At 38.3% G+C, this 20,413-nt stretch overlaps 1 protein-coding gene across 4 annotated transcripts in view; it reads left to right on the top strand.

Moving 5' to 3' along the window:
• LOC131137224 (voltage-dependent calcium channel subunit alpha-2/delta-3-like) overlaps positions 1–20,413 on the top strand; it is a 98,757-nt gene that overhangs the window by 29,238 nt on the left and 49,106 nt on the right. For all 4 annotated transcript variants that reach the window (XM_058084914.1, XM_058084910.1, XM_058084911.1 and 1 more), the window contains 6 exons: positions 11,278–11,440; positions 14,667–14,798; positions 14,952–15,163; positions 16,275–16,349; positions 17,991–18,080; positions 18,315–18,428. In XM_058084914.1, coding sequence (XP_057940897.1) covers positions 11,278–11,440; positions 14,667–14,798; positions 14,952–15,163; positions 16,275–16,349; positions 17,991–18,080; positions 18,315–18,428 — 786 coding nt within the window. The remainder of the gene's footprint in view (positions 1–11,277; positions 11,441–14,666; positions 14,799–14,951; positions 15,164–16,274; positions 16,350–17,990; positions 18,081–18,314; positions 18,429–20,413) is intronic.

Here is a 20,413-nt window from a genome sequence, read left to right on the forward strand (position 1 = left end):
CGCCGCACCAAAGGGGCGTGGCCATAATGCATGGACATCACATCCTCGAGGACGATTTATTTGGAAAATCTGACTGATTTAGTGGAAGTAAAAATACTAACTGTTCCATCCGAATCCATTTGAGAAGCTTTATTTTAGAGTGCAATTTGTATTTATATATGTGTGTATTTGTGTAAGAGCCAGCGGGAGGAAGATGAAATGGCAATCATTGTGTGTGTGTGTGTGTGTGTGTGGTTGTGTGCTCTTGTCATGGTTTTTGGCCCGACTTTGTGCACATTTCAGTAGAGAGTTAACAAAAGTAGGAGGAGAAGCGACAGGAACTTGAAATTTAAATGGGAATGTGATGCAAAGCCGACTCGGGAGTACTTGCAGCTAAAGTACTTAGTAAGTCTGTGGAAGTGTCTGTGCCTGTTACACCGAGTTTGTGTTTATGCTGTCAGCTCTTCGCGGCATCACGGTGGATATCCTGTTGTTTACTGCTCACACTATTGGTCATTACTGCTTTCCGCTGTCTGTTCACTTTTTAGTTAGTTTTTTAGTTTATATCTATTTATATTATTATTAAATCGCAATTTTTTTCCATCTTGGACATGACGTATTTTCTTCCGTCTGGCATGGAAAGGTTAGAATTAGCACTCATCTCATTATTAATTGAAATCTAGACTACATCGCTTGTGTAATCAATCATGGCAATCGTCGACTTTCCTTGTTGCACAGTGGGAATATAAATTTGGCTTTGGTGTATTCCACTAATACATTATATTTGTTTGTAAATTACTGAAGAAAATGGTTGATTTTGTGGATGTTTTGTTGTTTTGTTTGGGGCTTTCTATTGCATCATGGCGCTTATACCCTCGAGAAAAACTTTTTTCTATTCATGAGTAATTAGCAAAAGAACATAGGCAAATTTCAGCAAAATATCAGTTCTCAACAAAAAAATGAGTAAAAACTATGAAAATATTGACTTTATTAATATTGAATCCGGGCTGCATGGTGGTCAAGTGGTTAGCAAACTGGCCTCGCAGCTAGGAGACCCATGTTCAATTCCACCATCAGCCATCGGCCATCTCTGTGTGGAGTATACATGTGGCTTTTCTCCGGGTACTCCGGTTTCCTTCCACATTCCAAAAACATGCTAGGTTAATTAGCGACTCCAAATTGTCCATAGGTATGAATGTGAGTGTGAATGGTTGTTTGTCTATATGTGCCCTGTGATTGGCTGGCCACCAGTCCAGGATGTACTGGTTCCAGCACCCCCACGACCCTTGTGATAATAAGCTGTAGAAAATGAATGAATGTATGTATTTTGTGCGCTCAGACCGAACGAAGCAGGAGGGGATAGAAAAGGAAAGAATAAATTGAAATTTCAATAAAGCCGAATATTGTTTCCAGAGAACATCTAAAACTTCCGAATTGCAGTATAAATAAATATTCCACACCGGTCCAGGGTGTACCCCGCCTCTCGCTCGAAGACAGCCGGGATAGGCTCCAGCACCCCCACGACTCTCGTGAGGATAAGCGGTATAAAATGAATGAATGAATGAATGAATGTATTTGGTGCACTCAGACCGAATGAAGCAGGAGGGGATAGAAAAGGAAAGAATAAATTGAAATTTCAATTCGGCCGAATATTGTTTCCAGAGAACATCTAAAACTTCCGAATTGCAGTATAAATAAATATTCCACACCAGTCCGGGGTGTACCCCGCCTCTCGCCCGAAGACAGCCGGGATAGGCTCCAGCACCCCTACGACTCTTGTGAGGATAAGAGGTAGAAAATGAATGAATGTATGTATTTGGTGCGCTCAGACTGGATGAAGCAGGAGGGGATAGAAAAGGAAAGACTAAATTGAAATTTCAATAAAGCCGAATATTGTTTCCAGTAAACATCTAAAACTTCCGAATTACAGTATAAATAAATATTCCACACCAGTCCGGGGTGTACCCCGCCTCTCGCCCGAAGACAGCCGGGATAGGCTCCAGCACCCCTACGACTCTTGTGAGGATAAGAGGTAGAAAATGAATGAATGAATGTATTTGGTGCGCTCAGACCGGATGAAGCAGGAGGGGATAGAAAAGGAAAGACTAAATTGAAATTTCAATAAAGCCGAATATTGTTTTCCAGTAAACATCTAAAACTTCCGAATTACAGTATAAATAAATATTCCGCACCAGTCCAGGGTGTACCCTGCCTCTCGCCCGAAGACAGCTGGGATAGGCTCCAGCACCCCCACAACTCTCGTGAGGATAAGCAGTAGAAAATGAATGAATGAATGTATGTATTTGCTGCGCTAAGACCGAACGAAGCAGGAGGGGATAGAAAAGGAAAGAATAAATATAAATTTCAATTAAGCCGAATATTGTTTCCAGAGAACATCTAAAACTTCCGAATTACAGTATAAATAAATATTCCACACCAGTTCGGGGTGTACCCCGCCTCTCGCCTGAAGACAGCAGGGATAGGCTCCAGCACCCCCACGACTCTTGTGAGGATAAGTGGTAGAAAATGAATGAATGAATGAATGTATTTGGTGCACTCAGACCGAACAGAGCAGGAGGGGATAGAAAAGGAAAAAATAAATTGAAATTTCAATTAAGCCGAATATTGTTTGTTGATGTTTTGGCGTATTGATACTAGTATTTTTCTTCCGCTTATACCTCTGTAGGTTAGCATACATATATGATTGCTGTGATGGTAGTATTTCTGTTATTGCTTCTTATTGCAGAGCATGGTGACTAGAGGGTAATTATCTCCAGCTTGGCTAAATATACCCATCCACCCTGTAGGGTGAAACCTCCTCCATCACTATTCAGTTTTTATTTGTGTGTTTTTTTTTTGGCTATTGGATACATTTTTTGGCTGGCAGGGTTTTGCTTGGAATTTTCTTATCTATCCATTCCAGAGCTCTTCTGCTTCCAAGAGAAATTGGCACGGTAATCTGCTCCGATTTTGCTCCCTCACTCATTCACCCACAATGCCGGTGTACTGTAAATAGGAAAAGCACAGAGCCGTCTCCTATGCCCTCTGCAGCCAATGAAGTTCATCCTCAGAGCTTCGAGACAAACAACCAATTGCAAAGCCCGCAATGCTGCTGTCTGAAAGATGCAACCGCACTTGGAGGTGGAAGGGGGGGCAAACGCTCTTCATCCTTTTGTATTCCTATTATCCCATCCTGGGTATTATTCCGGAGTGTACAGAGGAGGATGTGTGCTTTTTTGATTTGGCAGTTTGCTTTATCGTTCTTTGCCAAAACATGTTTAACCTGCATAATCAGTCCATCTTCTGCTTCATTGACCCGTCGAAAAACAAAACAAATGACTATTTCGATGAAAATAAATGCAGGTTGCTTCACGGAATTACAAATGTGGTTTTATACCAAAGATGGAAATCAAAAGGAGGCACGTTAAACAAAGTTTATCTCGATAAATTATAGTAAAGTTACTTACGTTTTACGTTTATTTACTTAGTTTTTGTTGCAAACAAATCAGAAAGGCTGATTCGTACCTGACATGACTTCCATTTCTGCCAATTCAGTTTCTCTCATTGAATCTCCAGAGCATCTGGATGTAATAATGACCCCGTAATTAAATTCATGACTAATTTCTTGTGGACAGAACACGGGTTGCTGAAAGATGGTGATGATGAGAAATAATGGCCGATGCTATGTTCTTCTTCTTCTTCTTTTTTCTCTTTGGGCTTTTCCCTTCAGGGGTCGCTACAACCGTCTTCTGCATCCAACTACTCTCATGTCCTCCTTCACTACATCCATAAAAAACTCAATTTACTTGGGGGCCACTGGAGCTCGGGTCTGGGTGAGACTGGGCCGCATCAGGTTTTCCAAAAGAAAAAAAAAACAAAAAAAAACGCATTTATTAAAAAAAAAAATAAAAATTAAAAAACGTCGCTTTGGTTCCAATTTTCTACAAGAAAAGCTCTGATAAAACATTCCACTGTTCTCAAAATTTTTCTACACAAAATAAGATGAAAAATAAATAAACAAATCAAGAATAAAGAAAATCAATCAATCAGTAATAAATAAATAAATATAATAATAATAATAAAACGTCAAATAATAAAAACTTAAGAAACCACATATAGTTGGTGGGTAGACAAATTATTTTTTTTCAGATTAAAATGAACAAAGCATTATTAGAGCCCTGTAGACATGACAAAACACGACTATAGTCACATTTATACTCTTTTTATTTACAACATATTGCGCAACTGCAGGGTCTTGAGACACATGCTAACTCGCAAACTAGAGAGCTTAGCGACCTAAACGGTAGCCTTCAAGTTATTTCCTTTCAACTTAAATAGCCAAAAACTTACCACTTCCACACGGATAGGGAGGATAACTACTAACAGTTATTTAACCTTTAACATGAACATTAATCAAACGTAGTAATTTTTTCTGGGTACATGATACCATACAGCATCCATATCAAACATTAAACTTTCATATCAAGGCGGGAGCCTCAAACTAGTGTCCTGCGGGCCACATTTGGCCCGCGGGCCGCGTGTTTGAGACCCTTGCTCTACAACATCCTTCGATCCCAATATATTCACTATCTCTCCTATGGACATGTCCCAACCATCTCAACTATTTCCAAGATCTCTAACATGTAATTTCTCTCGGATGTACTCCTTCCTGATCCTATCCATCCCGGTCGCTCCCAATGAGAACCTCAGCATCCTTTTCCATCTCTTTTTGTGTTAATGTTCCCAACCTCATTATTTGTTGGTGTGACGTCTAATATTAACATTGTTATCTTATTTTATGCATTTATATATAATGCATGTATACGTATATTTTTATATTTATATTACTGCCATCCCTTCAACCAACATCAGAGCAAATTCCACCAATCATTCCCTTGCTGTTACTGAGACCACCAACTTCAAACCAAATGCAAAAAATAAAGAAAGTCTATTGCAACCACTTTTCATCACTTGTTGTTCACTTGCTGTTTTACTTTTATGAGTTTCTTTTGGCCCAAAAAACGCTGCTGAGCATTGCACATTAGCACCCTCCTGACCCCCCCCCTCAAGTTTCCCCTTTAAATTTGCTATACGGTTTTGTTTACTCTCAAATTACTTGTATCCGTGCCCCCTGGTTGTTTTCCAGTCACATTTCCACACTCTGGGTGTGATACTTTGCTTTTCCGAAACCATGAAGTGTGAGGAGGGAGGCGGGTGAGGAAAAGAGCATTGCCGCGGAGATAAAAGTTGAAAGTAAGCACCAGAGGGTTGAGGCTTCATGGTCTTCTCTGGTGCCCTATCTTCTTTTTCCTTATGGCTGTGAATCCATTTTATGCTTTTTTTTTTCGTGAAATCAACAGTAAATGTTTAAGAAAGCTGTCCGTGCACCTCATGCACATACAGGTGTGTCTATCTATTAATGTTCTATACATTTTGAAAAAATATCCCCCGTAACCTGTTCCACAGATTTTGACGGAATTTGGTGGAGACGTCACTCACAAAAGGATGCACAAAGGGTTCTATTTTTATAGAACAGGCGCGCTGTGGCCAGTTCACTTTGCAATTTTCGTGAGCAGCGCAGTCCGGCGCACCCAAACCTCCAATCCCTCCTACCGGCACAAGTGGCAAAGCCGATACACAGCCGATGTAATCTTAACCAAATGAATGAACGGCTCTCATTGCCTTTAAATGCGCAGGGCCCACTGGACTGTGCATCAGAGGCCACAATGCGTGTTATGCATCACATAGACCACCTTGTGGGAAAACTCTCAGAAGGCGTGAGAGGGTTTAAGCCCAGTGTAATCTTAACCAAATAAAGTCTTTAAAAGTGCAGGGCCCACTGGACTGTGCATCAGAGGCCACAATGTGTGTTATATACATCACATAGACCACCTTGTAGGAAACATGTTGTCGGTTCCTGACAGTTAAATTAAACCCAGAAGGCGTGAGACGGTTTAACACAGCCGAGTGTAATCTTAACCAAATAAAGTAACGCCTCTCATTGCCTTTAAATGCGCAGGGCCCACTGGATTGTGCATCAGAGGCCACAGTACGTGTTATGCATCACATAGACAACTTCATAGGTAACATGTTGTCGGTTCCTGACAGTTAAATTAAACCCAGAAGGCGTGAGAGGGTTTAACACAGCCTAGTGTAATCTTAATCAAATAAAGTAATGCCTCACATTGCCTTTAAATGCACAGGGCTCACTGGACTGTGCATCAGAGGCCACAATGTGTGTTATATACATCACATAGACCACCTCGTAGGAAACATGTTGACTTTTCCTGACGGTTAAATTAAACTCAGAATAAATAAACCAAATAAAGTAACGCCTCTCATTGCCTTTAAATGCGCAGGGCCCACTGGACTGTGCATCAGAGGCCACAATGCGTGTTATGCATCACATAACATAACACTTCGTAGGAAACACAGCAGCAAGTGACAATCACGATTAGCAGACAAATGAGTGATTATATATTGCGAACCAATTTACCGTACGGCGTATAATGTGGGCGGTGCCTTGGAAACTGGCAAAGCAACGCAGAATTCAAATAAGACAGCGCCTCCTTGTTGCAACAGGTAGAAATCCCGACTCCTCTGAGTTAATTTATTGAATCACTTCCACATTTATACCGGGCACACAATTTGATGAGATGAAACATGATGTTTCATTCCACGTAGTGGCCGGAGCCTTGTGGTGAAGACTGCTCCACGGTCAATCCTGCTCCTGGCCAATCGAGCTGGGGAGTGGATAACAGCTTATTAGACATCACATTTCACTGTCAGTACCGGAAACGCCGTTGGAGAGTTTGAAATAAAAATCATTACTGGAAAAGAGTAACAGGGTTAGGAACTCCCAAAACTGGATATTAGTGACATTAGAACAAGGATACATGTTCTCGCGGATAAATGTTGGTTTCTATCTATATGGTGGGTTGGCCATAGAGAACATTGGTAGAGTTGTAGATAGTGCCACATAAGAAACAAAAAAAAAAACAATGAATATTTGAAACAATGAGTAGATAAAGATACACTCGGTGATTAAAGGGCTTGCAATTGCTGACATTGCACTTCATTTAATGGATTTAATCCCCCAAAGGCACACTTTGTTACCAATCTACCAGATTGGTTTATCTGATTTCTTTCAACCCATAATTAGCTTTTTTTTTTTTTTTTGCAAAACTAAAAAGAACAGTGTATCAGTAGTTTCAGAGATTGATTCAAATAGAGTCAAACACATCAGTCATTAGTCAGTGTATCAAATTATTTGACAAAATCGGAGGGGAAAAGGGAGTCAGGCAAAATGATCTGACATTACAACAGTGTAATCTTAACCAAATAAAGTCTTTAAATGTGCAGGGCCCACTGGACTGTGCATCAGAGGCCACAATGTGTGTTATATACATCACATAGACCACCTCGTAGGAAACATGTTGTCGGTTCCTGACAGTTAAATTAAACCCAGAAGGCGTGAGACGGTTTAACACAGCCGAGTGTAATCTTAACCAAATAAAGTAACGCCTCTCATTGCCTTTAAATGCGCAGGGCCCACTGGATTGTGCATCAGAGGCCACAGTACGTGTTATGCATCACATAGACAACTTCATAGGTAACATGTTGTCGGTTCCTGACAGTTAAATTAAACCCAGAAGGTGTGAGAGGGTTTAACACAGACGAGTGTAATCTTAACCAAATAAAGTAACACCTCTCATTGCCTTTAAATGCGCACGGCCCAGTGGACTGTGCATCAGAGGCCACAATGTGTGTTATATACATCACATAGACCACCTCGTAGGAAACATGTCGACTGTTCCTGACGGTTAAATTAAACTCAGAACAAATAAACCAAATAAAGTAAAAAATGATCTGACATAATTGTAGGTTAAATAAAACGCAAATAAAATAAATAAAATAAATAAAAATAAAACAGTTTTTTTTTTTCAAAAAGTACATATCATGCCATTTTTTTCATATAATGCCATTTTGCTTTGTTTCTTTATAATGCCATTTTTTTCCGTTTGCACTTCAATCTTGGTAGACATGATCCCGTACCAGCTCCAAACACTATCTTGTTATGGTTTACCAACTTCAGAGCTACTGGATCTGCATTGAAACCGAAATCAACCGGCCGACCTCGCACCGCCAGAACTGATTTCATTTTTAAAATGAAACAAATTGTACTTTTCGAAAAAATTTTTTTTTTTTTTTACTTTATTTGGCTTTTATTTAACCTACAAATGTGTCAGATCATTTTTGCCTTACCCTGTACATATGATAAAATGACAAATATTAAAAGCAGAAAACATATGACATTTGGATTAAAACGCAACAATGGTTGCATTCAATCGCACACACAGATGAAGCTCATAAAACAGGGAACCGGGATATGCGTTTTACCATTTACTTCCACCCTCCTCATCCCGTCCTTCTCTCTGGCCCACATTGCGTGGGTGCTGATGGTGCATATGTGATCTTTCCACTTTAAAGATCAGCTTGTTAACGCCACAATCAGGGACTGCATTAGTGGCTTTGGTCACTCCTTCACTGTACTACTGGAATGGCATAATTGACTTACTTAACACATACACCCACACGTGAACACACACACACGTAGACAAACAGATGCAGACACACATATTCAGACACCCACACTCGCTCTAACGCTGCAGCAACTCGCAGGCTGATGGGTGCAATTTTAATCAAAATTAAAGCCCACATGCTGTGAAATTTAAAGAAGTGTATCAACGGCATCATTTCACGGTATTTCTTTAATCTCACTTTTTATTCCCTGTACTGTGTCTTTAAAAGGTATTGTTGACTGTTGAAATGTCGATTTTCAGCACCGCCTTTTTTTTGTACTTTTGTATCATTCTCTATCATTCTTTATTTATCTTTAATGCAAGTTGATGTCAAAATTAGACAAATTTATTAACACTAATGAATTACTAGCATAAAGCTAGTACGGATACAAAGCTAACATTTCAAGTGAAAATGTGATCTGACCAAATCATTTGATACAACAAATCCTAATAACAAAATTAAAAAGGCAAAATTAAAAAAAAAATTGCGTGTGGAGTACCCCAGGGGTCAACACTGGGACCAAAACTGTTTAACTTGTACATGAATTTGCAAAGCCATGAAAGACTTAAAGTTGGTATTATTTGCGGATGATACCACTGGCTTTTGTTTCGAAGGAAGCGCAGAAGAAATTAAAAGGTTCAGCGCTAATACACATCGTTGGGTAGCAGCTACATTTCTTGGTTGACTGATCGTAATATCGCTTTTTTCCCCATTAAATATTTTGGGAAGATATTTTTACGAATCAAATAACGCAATTTGTACATTTTTTCAGCTGAATTTCTGATACGGTTGTCACGGTAACCATGGTGATGACAGGCGCTCTTTCAGGTCTTGTCATGAATTGTGCACAAGAGTAGAATTTGTGCAATTTATTATTATCAATACAGTGATGCAATTGATTAATCTACTGTTAATGAATGTATCAATTCTTACATGTGGATCATTTCCATCTTAACATAAAGTGATACATCTATATGGATGTATTTCTATAGTAACTACTTTTAGTATTATGCACTCTACGTTAGCCATCAGAGGTATCTTAGACTACACAGCCTGAGGCTTGCAGGGAGCCATGTGCTCTATATTTATCTAGCGCCATGATTTATTAATAGTTTTTTCCAGTATGTGCAGCACTAAAAATACAGCAAAGACGGGGCACCACGCTCTGTATGTTGATAGGAAGAGCATGTTCTGACGCAAAAGAGAGACTCAGCATTTTTTCCCACACACACAAACATCATGCATGTCAGGTTGCGTCAGTTCATGAACTACTCATGACTCAGCGTTTCAGTGTCTGGGTAACCCTGTCCAATGAAAACGGTTTGCATGTGTGACGTACACGCCTGATTAAAATTTTAAGACCCGTTGAAAAATTGCAGGTAATGTAGAAGTAAGAAGAAAAATGTAGAAGCGGGAGTGAGGCAATTGATTGCAAACAACCATTAAACTGAAATAGGCTGTTCATCAGCTGATGAACAGTTGAAGACCACAGCCTTTTAAAGCCAAAATGTAAGCAGAAAGCCAGTAGGGATAAAGAGCTAACCTCCATGCCACTGAAAATTGAAAATAAAATGTCGGAGGAACTCATGGATCTGACCAAATCATTTAATACAACAAATCATGACATCCTAATAACAAAATTAAAAAGGTACAGAATAAGAGGATTAGTTTCAAACTGGGTCAAAAGTTACTCAACTGACAGGAATCAATATGTAAAGCTAGGAGAACACACATCTGCAAGCTTAAATATTGCGTGTGGAGTACCCCAGGGGTCAATACTGGGACCAAAACTGTTTAACTTGTACATCAATTTGCATAGTTGATGAAAAGTTGAAGACCACAGCCTTTAAAAGCCAGAATGTAAGCAGAATAATATTTCAACCTCCATGCCACTGAAAATTTAAAATTACGGAGGAACTCATGGATCTGACTAAATCCTTGAATACAACAAATCATGACATCCTAATAACAAAATTAAAAAGGTACAGAATAAGAGGATTAGTTTCAAACCGGGTCATAAGTTACAATTTGCATAGTTGATGAAAAGTTGAAGACCACAGCCTTTAAAAGCCAAAATGTAAGCAAAAAGCATGTAGGGATACAGAGCTAACATTCCAACCTCCATGTACTGAAAATTTGAAATTACGGATGAACTCATGGATCTGACCAAATCCTTTAAAATAACAAATCATGACTTCCTAATAAAATTAAAAAGGTAATAAGATGATTAGTTTCAAACTGGGTCATAAGTTACTCAGCTGACAGGAAGCAATATGTAAAGCTAGGAGAACACACATCTGCATGCTTAAATATTGCATGTGGAGTACCCCTGGGGTCAATACTGGGACCAAAACTGTTTAACTTATATACATTTATATGAAAAAATTACAACGATAACTAATATTACAGGTCTCAAGTTTTAAATCATGCGGCGGAAAAATATATCGGCGAACCCACGCGCGTATCGGCCGATACCGATTCAAGTAAAAAACGCAAATATTGGTCGATCCTTAATCAAAATACAGCAAGATACTGCAACTAGTATATGTTATCATCACTGTATGGACATCATGTATGTGAGCTTATAGTCAAAATAGGTGTATCCCAATGACGGCATTGTTAGCTAGCTCATATTAACTTTTTTAACGTGTTATAATGCAGTTTTGTTTGTGTATTTGTGTATAACTATACCCCACTTTTTGTCTCCCTCCCCAGTATGAGTACTTCAATGCAGTGTTGATCAATGAAATGGATGATGAAGGGAACAATGTGGAGTTGGGAGGAGAATTCATCCTACAGCCCAACGACCACTTTAACAACCTGTCAGTCAATCTCAGCCTGAGCGTTGTCCAGGTGCCCACGAACATGTACAACAAAGGTATGTTCTCTACCTCAGTTGGAAGCATTTCCTGCACACTACATTTATTAAGCAAAATATTTAACACTCAATAGTAATTTCTAGGCTTTAGGCAAATGATTTTTTTCATTTATTTTTGTATCAAATAACATTGCAGGAAAAAAAATACAAAATTAAAATAAAATAAAAAATAAATATTAAAAAATTTAAAATTAAATTAATTTAAATTAATTGAAAAATTTTAAAAATAACATTTCATGGTTTTCTTCGGGTACTCCGGTTTCCTCTCACATTACAAAAACATGCTAGGTTAATTGACTTCAAATTGTCCATTGGTATGAATGTGAGTGTGAATGGTTGTTTGTCTATATGTGCCCTGTGATTGGCTGGCCACCAATCCAGGGTGTACTGCGCCTCCTGAAGACAGCTGGGATAGGCTCCAGCACCCCTGCGACCCTCGTGAGGATTAGCATAGAAAATGAATGAATGAATGAATGAATGAACTATGGATTATCAGAGTTACAGTAATATACTGGCTTATTATTTGCTTTAAAAACATCAAATAATATCTAATTTACCTTTCCTCAGTCAACCCAATGAAGTCGAGGCCTAGAGCAGCACTCGGTGAACAGACCAAATGTCATGTGGGCTTAAGTCAGCTACCCAAGGCACATAAATTATATGCGGAGGGGGCATAAATGAGAAAGAAAGTAGGTTAAGTTCTGTCCGAGCAACAGTTTAATTATTGCAAGGTGACAGGGAAAAAAAAAAAAAAGCAAGTAAGAGTGACAGAATGAGATTGAATGAAATGGAAAGAACTGAATGAAAATGCTGCGAGAGCGAGACCGACGGGCTAATGCAAGGAGAGGAAACGTAATCTTGATTTGATTCAGCGGCAAATGAATAGACTTGATTACAGAGAGAGATGGAGAGAGCACGGAGACTTTTAAAAATTCTCCGTCTTTGTTCTCCAGCAGCAGTAAGAATGCAAGAATGAGAATGTCGTGTATTTGCCGGGACTTCAGGGAGCTTGTTTGGTGGGCAACAACTCGCCCGTATATATAATTGTTATAGGGCAGGGGTCTCAAACTCAATTTAGTTGGGGGCCACTGGGGCTAGGGTCTGGGCGAGACTGGGCCGCATCAGGTTTTCCAAAAAAAAACACAAAAAAAACAACAAAAAACACATTTATTAAAAACAGAAAAATGAATAAACTTTGCTTTGGTTTCGATTTTCTACAATAAAAGCTCTGATAAAACATTCCACTGTTCTCAAATATCTTACTTTTTATTTTTCTACACAAAATAAGATGAAAAATAAATAAAGAAAATCAATCAATCAGTAATAAATAAATATAATAATAATAATAAAACGTCAAATAATAAAAACTTAAGAAACCACATATAGTTGGTGGGTAGACAAAGAATTATTTTTCAGATTAAAATGAACAAAGAATTATTAGAGCCCTGTAGACATGACAAAACACGACTATAGTCACATTTATACTTTTTTTTATTTACAACATATTGCGCAACTGCAGGGTCTTGAGACACATGCTAACTCGCAAACTAGAGAGCTAGCCACCTAAACGGTAGCCTTCAAGTTATTTCCTTTCAACTTAAATAGCCCAAAACTTACCACTTCCACACGGATAGGGAGGATAACTATTAACAGTTATTTAACCTTTAACATGAACATTAATCAAACGTAATAATTTTTTCTGGGTACATGATACCATACAGCATCCATATCAAACATTAAACTTTCATATCAAGGCGGGGGGTCTCAAACTAGTGTCCTGCGGGCCGCATGTGGCCTGCGGGCCGCGTGTTTGAGACCCCTGTTATAGGGTTTCTATTAAAGATTCAAACAACCTCAAACTGCACCACGTAGTTACATTGTTGTGCAAATTGTTCAAATCCAAATATGTCTCCTCTCCAATCCACGGAGGTGTCGCATATCAAGCTCGCTTCCAAGAGATGAATTCATTCATGGCTTATTTGCATGTGAGTGATGCCAGCATAACAATGATGCCAGCATAGGAAATGACGAACAGCCTTATCTGCTTTTTCTGTCTGTATTTCATATGTCGTCGGTCTGCAATGTTTCGACTCACCGCGCTTCCTGATTTTTTTTTTAAATTTAATTCCTTTTTTTTTCAATGTCTGACTTGATAAATGTGTCTGCTGTATGCTCAACGCTGTTTGTCCTTACAATACGAAACAAGGTAATGTAAACTGTTTTGTTTCAGACAGAATACAATGACAGAAACATTGGTCCATATTAGGTATTATGTTCAAATTGCAGAGTATGAGGCACAATTCCGATAATAATAATAATAATAATAATATTTTTTATTAAATTAAATTGAATTAAATTGAATTAAATTGAATTAAATTAAATTCAATTCAATTCAATTCCATTCCATTCCATTCAATTCCATTCAATTCCATTCAATTCCATTCCATTCCATTCCATTCAAAGAGTCACCAACACTGTTTAATTTAATTTAATTTAATTTAATTTAATTTAATTTAATTTAATTTAATTTAATTTAATTTAATTTAATTTAATTTAATTTAATTTAATTTAATTTAATTTAATTTAATTAATTCCATAAAAATAGAGTTGAATAAAAACAAGTAAACAGAGTAAAAGATACGTTAAAATACAACATTCATTCGTTTATACACAGTTAAAACATGAGTAAAAGCGGGGCGGGGCGGGGCATTTTGTGGTCGTTTATATCGGACTCGGATATATCGGAAATTCGCTCACAACAGACAGATAAAAAAGAACCGATTTTTCTGTAATGCATTTCCAATAAAAATTCATTGCATATATCGGATTTTTTATAACAGATTTCGCCTATTTCGGACAAAATCTCCAGTCCCGTTCCAATGCATTTCCATGAAATTTCCCTGGCATATATCGGATGGCCGCATTGTGGCGCTCCGATTCGCCGAATCGTGACAGGCCGCTATACGACGTCATTTGCAGCGTTTGCAGCGTTGCCTGCGCGTCCAGGTACATTGGAAACATAGTCAAGGAAGTGCCTTTTTATAACGGATAAAATCCCATTTACGCATATACCGGATATAAATCCGATATATGCGTAAAACGGACATTTTCCGGTATACGCATATAACGGATTTCGCTTATATCGGACAAAACCAGTGGGAACAATTGAATCCGCTATATCCGAGGTTTACTGTATTTATCCCTCTGCTTCCCTTTTTTGAATCAGACTCCGCCATAGTTAATGGAGTCTTCTGGTCAGAAGCATTGAATAAAGTGTTTGTGGATAACTTCGAGAAAGATCCATCACTCATATGGCAGTACTTTGGCAGCGCCAAAGGCTTTTTCAGACAATACCCAGGTAGGTGTTTATTTGTTTGTATTTTTGTTAAGTGGTAGCATAACTAAGTAATATGTTAGGTGAACTATCAGACCGAAAAAACAGACTTTCCAATTATATCATGTTTTTTGTTGGCTCAGCAGCAATTAAATGATTGATTTCTTCTATCCAAAGGGATCAAATGGAAGCCGGATGAACATGGCGTCATTGCTTTTGACTGCCGTAACAGGAAGTGGTACATCCAAGCTGCTACGTCGCCAAAGGATGTCGTGATTCTTGTGGATGTTAGTGGAAGCATGAAAGGCCTCAGACTGACCATCGCCAGACAGACGGTGTCCTCGATACTGGACACCCTTGGAGACGATGACTTTTTCAACATCATCGCGGTAAGTTACTGGAAAAAAAATAGCTTATCGGCTAGTCCAGATGCAGTAAAGAGCCACCAACACTGTAGAGGTCTTCTTCTGCTGCAGTGTGAGCGGTAATATCTGAGGCACGCATCAACATCATGCACAAAACTTCCATTTTCATGCATTGACACTCGAAGCCTTGGTAGAAAAACCCTCTCTCTCACACTCACACTGAGCTAAGCAACAGCTAATCGGCTAGTCCAGATGCAGTAAAGAGTCACCAACACTGTGGAGGTCTTCTTGATCAGTAATATCTGAGGAACGCATCAACATCATGCACAAACCTTCCATCTTCATGCTGGGTGTTCTGGTTATTGACATCACTAAGAAACTACGTCTTTGGATCCACATGCTGTCAAATCATGGGACAAAATCAGCTTCCTCCCTCGTCACGCTCACAGCCAATTAGGAGACAACTGAATGAAGATTTGAAGTACAAAAAAAAAGACAGCGGTTAATTAGATCCTGCTGCAGACATCTAATGCATTGTTACCGTAAGAGTGTGTTTCAGTGTGTGTGTGTGTGTGTGTGTGTGTGTGTCTGAGGCAATTTCACATCAAAATGCGGTCTGTCACATCGCCGGCCCACTTTCTCTCGCCCTACAAAAACAAAGTCGTCGTTATCATTTCACGTCCTAATCGTGTTATTCTGAAACTGATTCTTTCAGAAAAGGATTGAGACAGAAACATTCTTTTTGCCAGATTGTTGTCGCTTTTTTAAAAAAAAATTATTATTATTGCCGTGTTTGTTACATTTGCGACTCTTAAGAGTTCAGAAACATTTTACGATTTGTGTATTTGTACTTGTTTTGGCATAAAAAAGACTTTGGTATGCTACGTTATTCATACAGCTGAAGCAAATCAGGAAATCAAAAGACTTATTATTGTATACGTACTTTTATGTGTACAGAATGAATGTTAATGTATTCAATTATCATAAAGTGGCAGGGATGTCAGTTAATAGATACGCCGTGTGTGTGTGTGTGTGTGTGTGTGTGTGTGTGCGCACATTTGCCATAATAAAAGTAAAAAGAGTATACTGAACAATTAATGATTAAACATCAATGATTCCTTTTATGTTGTTTCAGTACAATGAGGAGCTCCATTATGTGGAGCCGTGCCTGAATGGAACGCTGGTCCAAGCTGATGTTGCCAACAAAGATGTGAGTTGTTTTTTACTCTTGTTACTCTTGTTTTTTTTAAAACTTGAAATTAAAAAATAATCGTACATATTCAAACCTGAATAGTAGTCATCAGGTCAAGACCGTTATAATGCATTGTGGTGTTCAAAACCAAGACTGTAGTAGTATCCATATTATAATATCCTTATAATTCTAGTATTGGTGGATATATTTTGATGTGCAATATAAAGCCATTAGGACCATGTGAATGGTTTTGGTTTAGGTGCTACTGATGGGTGGATCGATCCAAAAAATTATTATCTTATTGAAATCAAAATATTATGAATGAACATATTTGAATGAACATATTCACAAATGATATTTACAAAAATAATCATTTTAATCAAGTCTATTTTTATTTATTTTTCTCTACTGTAAAGCGTCTTTGGGTACTCTGAAAAGCGCTATACAAATAAAATGTATTATTATTATTATTATATATGTTGTCAAGTATTGTATGTACTGTATAGCTAGCGACAAGCAACGAGTGGAGTGGAAACTTATTGAGTATATAATAAAACATGAATGATGTTACTGCGAAAGTGAATAATTATGCGTAGTTACTTTCATTTTTATGTTTCTTTTGGTCTCCGTACGTTCGTTTTGTCAGCAAATGTCACTCTGCTTTCCCATTTTGTCCCTGAGCAGACTTGTTATGAAGAGATACTTAGCCCTTAGCACGTACACCTTACCCCTCGGTTTAAGGAGACAAAAGATCCACTGGTTTGTACAAGTACAAACGCTACCCCCGTGTAACACTCATCTGCAGTGGCTAACGTTTGCTGCGCTGTAGGGTGCAGCCTTTTATTGGAAGTGATTAACCTTTTCCTCCACGCTAAAGGAAAGGTTGCGCCTTCTGCCATTTAGAACCGGATCAGTGATGCTGGAGGCTGTTAAGCATTTACTCAGTGGGCTCAACACATGTAATATGTTCCTGTGTCGTGAATAGAACAAAATATTAAGTGGGGATTACATTAAACACAGCAGCAGGCTAATCTGTCAAAATGTTGAGCATTTACTCAGTGGGCTCAACACATGTAATATGACCCTGTGTCATGAATAGAACAAAATATTAAGTGGGGATTACATTAAACACAGTAGCAGGCTAATCTGTCAGTGGGCTCAACACATGTAATATGTTCCTGTGTCGTGAATAGAACAAAATATTAAGTGGGGATTACATTAAACACAGCAGCAGGCTAATCTGTCAAAATGTTAAACATTTACTCAGTGGGCTCAACACATGTAATATGTTCCTGTGTCATGAATAGAACAAAATATTAAGTAGGGATTACATTAAACACAGCAGCAGGCTAATCTGTCAAAATGTTAAGCATTTACTCAGTGGGCTCAACACATGTAATATGTTCCTGTGTCATGAATAGAACAAAATGAAGTGGGGATTACATTAAACACAGCAGCAGGCTAATCTGTCAAAATGTTAAGCATTTATTCAGTGGGCTCAACACATGTAATATGTTCCTGTGTCATGAATAGAACAAAATGAAGCGGGGATAACATTAAACACAGCAGCAGGCTAATCTGTCAAAATGTTAAGCATTTACTCAGTGGGCTCAACACGTGTAATATGTTCCTGTGTCATGAATACAACTGTTTTCCCAGCATTTCAGGGAGCACCTGGATAAGCTGTTTGCTCAAGGCATCGGAATGTTAGACGTCGCTTTAAGTGAGGCTTTCAATCTTCTCGGTGAGGTAAGTGCTAGCCATGTATCATCGCTGCTCACACTCAATCACTAACCTCCATTAACACTTTCTTGACATTATGAAAAAGTAATCACACTCGTACTTGTAAACGTACAACATTCTTGACGGATAGTAGTTTAAACATAACCAATGTCAATATTGATTGATATTATTTGCATTATATTAATTGCATTATCAAGTAACTCTCTTTCTCCTCGCTTCTTATGCTCCTTATCTTCCCAGTTCAATGAGACTGGGAGGGGTAGCGAGTGTAGCCAGGCCATTATGTTGGTGACGGATGGAGCAGTGGATACATACGATGCCATCTTTGCCAAGTACAACTGGCCAGACAGGAAGGTAGAGTATTAATTACTCACACAGCACAACAACATATTATTTCCAGAATTTCTGGAAGTCCACAAGACTACAAAATTGCTATGATATAACCTTCATAAGAGAGATACGCTATCTGTGTAATTGTATCTGTTCACCCATGGAAATGATCTGTATTCATATCTGTACTCTGAGTGGGCAGGTCATAAACGTGGTCAAAAGTAGGCGTGGTTTAACCAGAAAAGTCCGTTTGTATGTGACTGGCCAATCACAGAGCTTTAAACATAAACATGGATAATGACGAAATGAGCATCCATTATTTAAAAAAAAATGAAAAAAAAACTTATATAAAAACAAAATAAAACAAAATAAAATAAAATAAACAAAATAAAACCAAAAAATAAAATAAAAAAAATAATAATCAAAATTAAAAATAATAATACTCCGGGAGGAACCCGGAGTACCCGGAGAAAACCTGCAAACTCCACACAGAGATGGCCGAGGGTGGAATTGAACCCTGGTCTCCTAGCTGTGAGGTCTGCACGCTAACCACTAGACCACCGTGCCGCCCCAACAATTCATGATTTATCAAAATGATCAAGGTTTTCATACCACTCCATGTTGTACATATCTGAGTTAGTACTTTTGTACATGCAGCATGTCTGTTATTATTGCCCGCTCAAACGTGTGCATTCAGGTAGGTTGAGTATTGCATGCGGCGCATGCAAAAGTAACCGCAGTACTTTGACTGCTGCGAACCCGCTTCAATGTTTAATAAGCAGTCTCCTGGAGTTTGACCCCGTTGACGACCAGAAAGCAAAACACGGCACGTCTTATTCGTAGCAGTTGTAAACATACTGAACTTTGTTTGTGTGGTACTTTGACATTGTAATCCAAATGCTCCAATTTGGGTATGATTGGGAAGCGTTTATTGACCAGAAGGTGAAACAAGTCATTTAATTTGGGGTGAAATTAATTATAGCTGATAATGATCATCAATATCCTTTCTTTCTTTCTTTCTTTCTTTCTTTCTTTTTTAAATTTATTTCAGACATGCATACTATGTTACATTATTCTTTCTCACATATACACTTACAATATCTATTTATATATGTATATACAGTAAACCTCGGATATATCGGACTCGGATATATCGGAAATTCGCTCACAACAGAACCGATTTTTCTGTAATGCATTTCCAATAAAAATTCATTGCATATATCGGATTTTTTTATAACGGATTTCGCCCATTTCGGACAAAATCTCCAGTCCCGTTCCAATGCATTTCCATTAAATTTCCCTGGCATATATCGGATGGCCGCATCGTGGCGCTCCGATTCGCCGAATCGTGACAGGCCGCTATACGACATCATTTGCAGCGTTTGCAGCGTTGCCTGCGCGTCCAGGTACATTGGAAACATAGTCAAGGAAGTGCCTTTTTATAACGGATAAAATCCGATTTACGCATATACCGGATATAAATCCGATATATGCGTAAAACGGACATTTTCCGGTATATGCATATAACGGATTTCGCTTATATCGGACAAAACCAGTGGGAACAATTAAATCCGATATATCCAAGGTTTACTGTATATATACATATACACATATATATACATATATATATATATATATATATATATACACATACATACATGCACACACACAACACCTCATTACTACACATGTCTGAAAAGGAGCAGGAAGAAGCAAAGCTTATTAAATCCAACCCTTCTCCACGCCATAGCAATTCAATATGTGATTTTTATTTTATTTTTAATTTTTTTCCCACACATATATTCACGGAATCTTACATAAGACAAAACAACAAAAGAAGAATGGGAACATCGGACACCCCAGCAAAACCCCAGGACATTTACTGAAGCACCGAGTGCCCAGCAACCCAGCAGTCCCCGCACATACCCAAACCAGTTTCGACTCTCGTGCACTATGGCTGTATATATACTATAAACACATATACACGTATATCAACCAATGATGACAAT

The sequence above is a fragment of the Doryrhamphus excisus genome, chromosome 10 (assembly GCF_030265055.1).
Source record: "Doryrhamphus excisus isolate RoL2022-K1 chromosome 10, RoL_Dexc_1.0, whole genome shotgun sequence".
Classification (NCBI taxonomy): Eukaryota; Metazoa; Chordata; class Actinopteri; order Syngnathiformes; family Syngnathidae; genus Doryrhamphus; species Doryrhamphus excisus.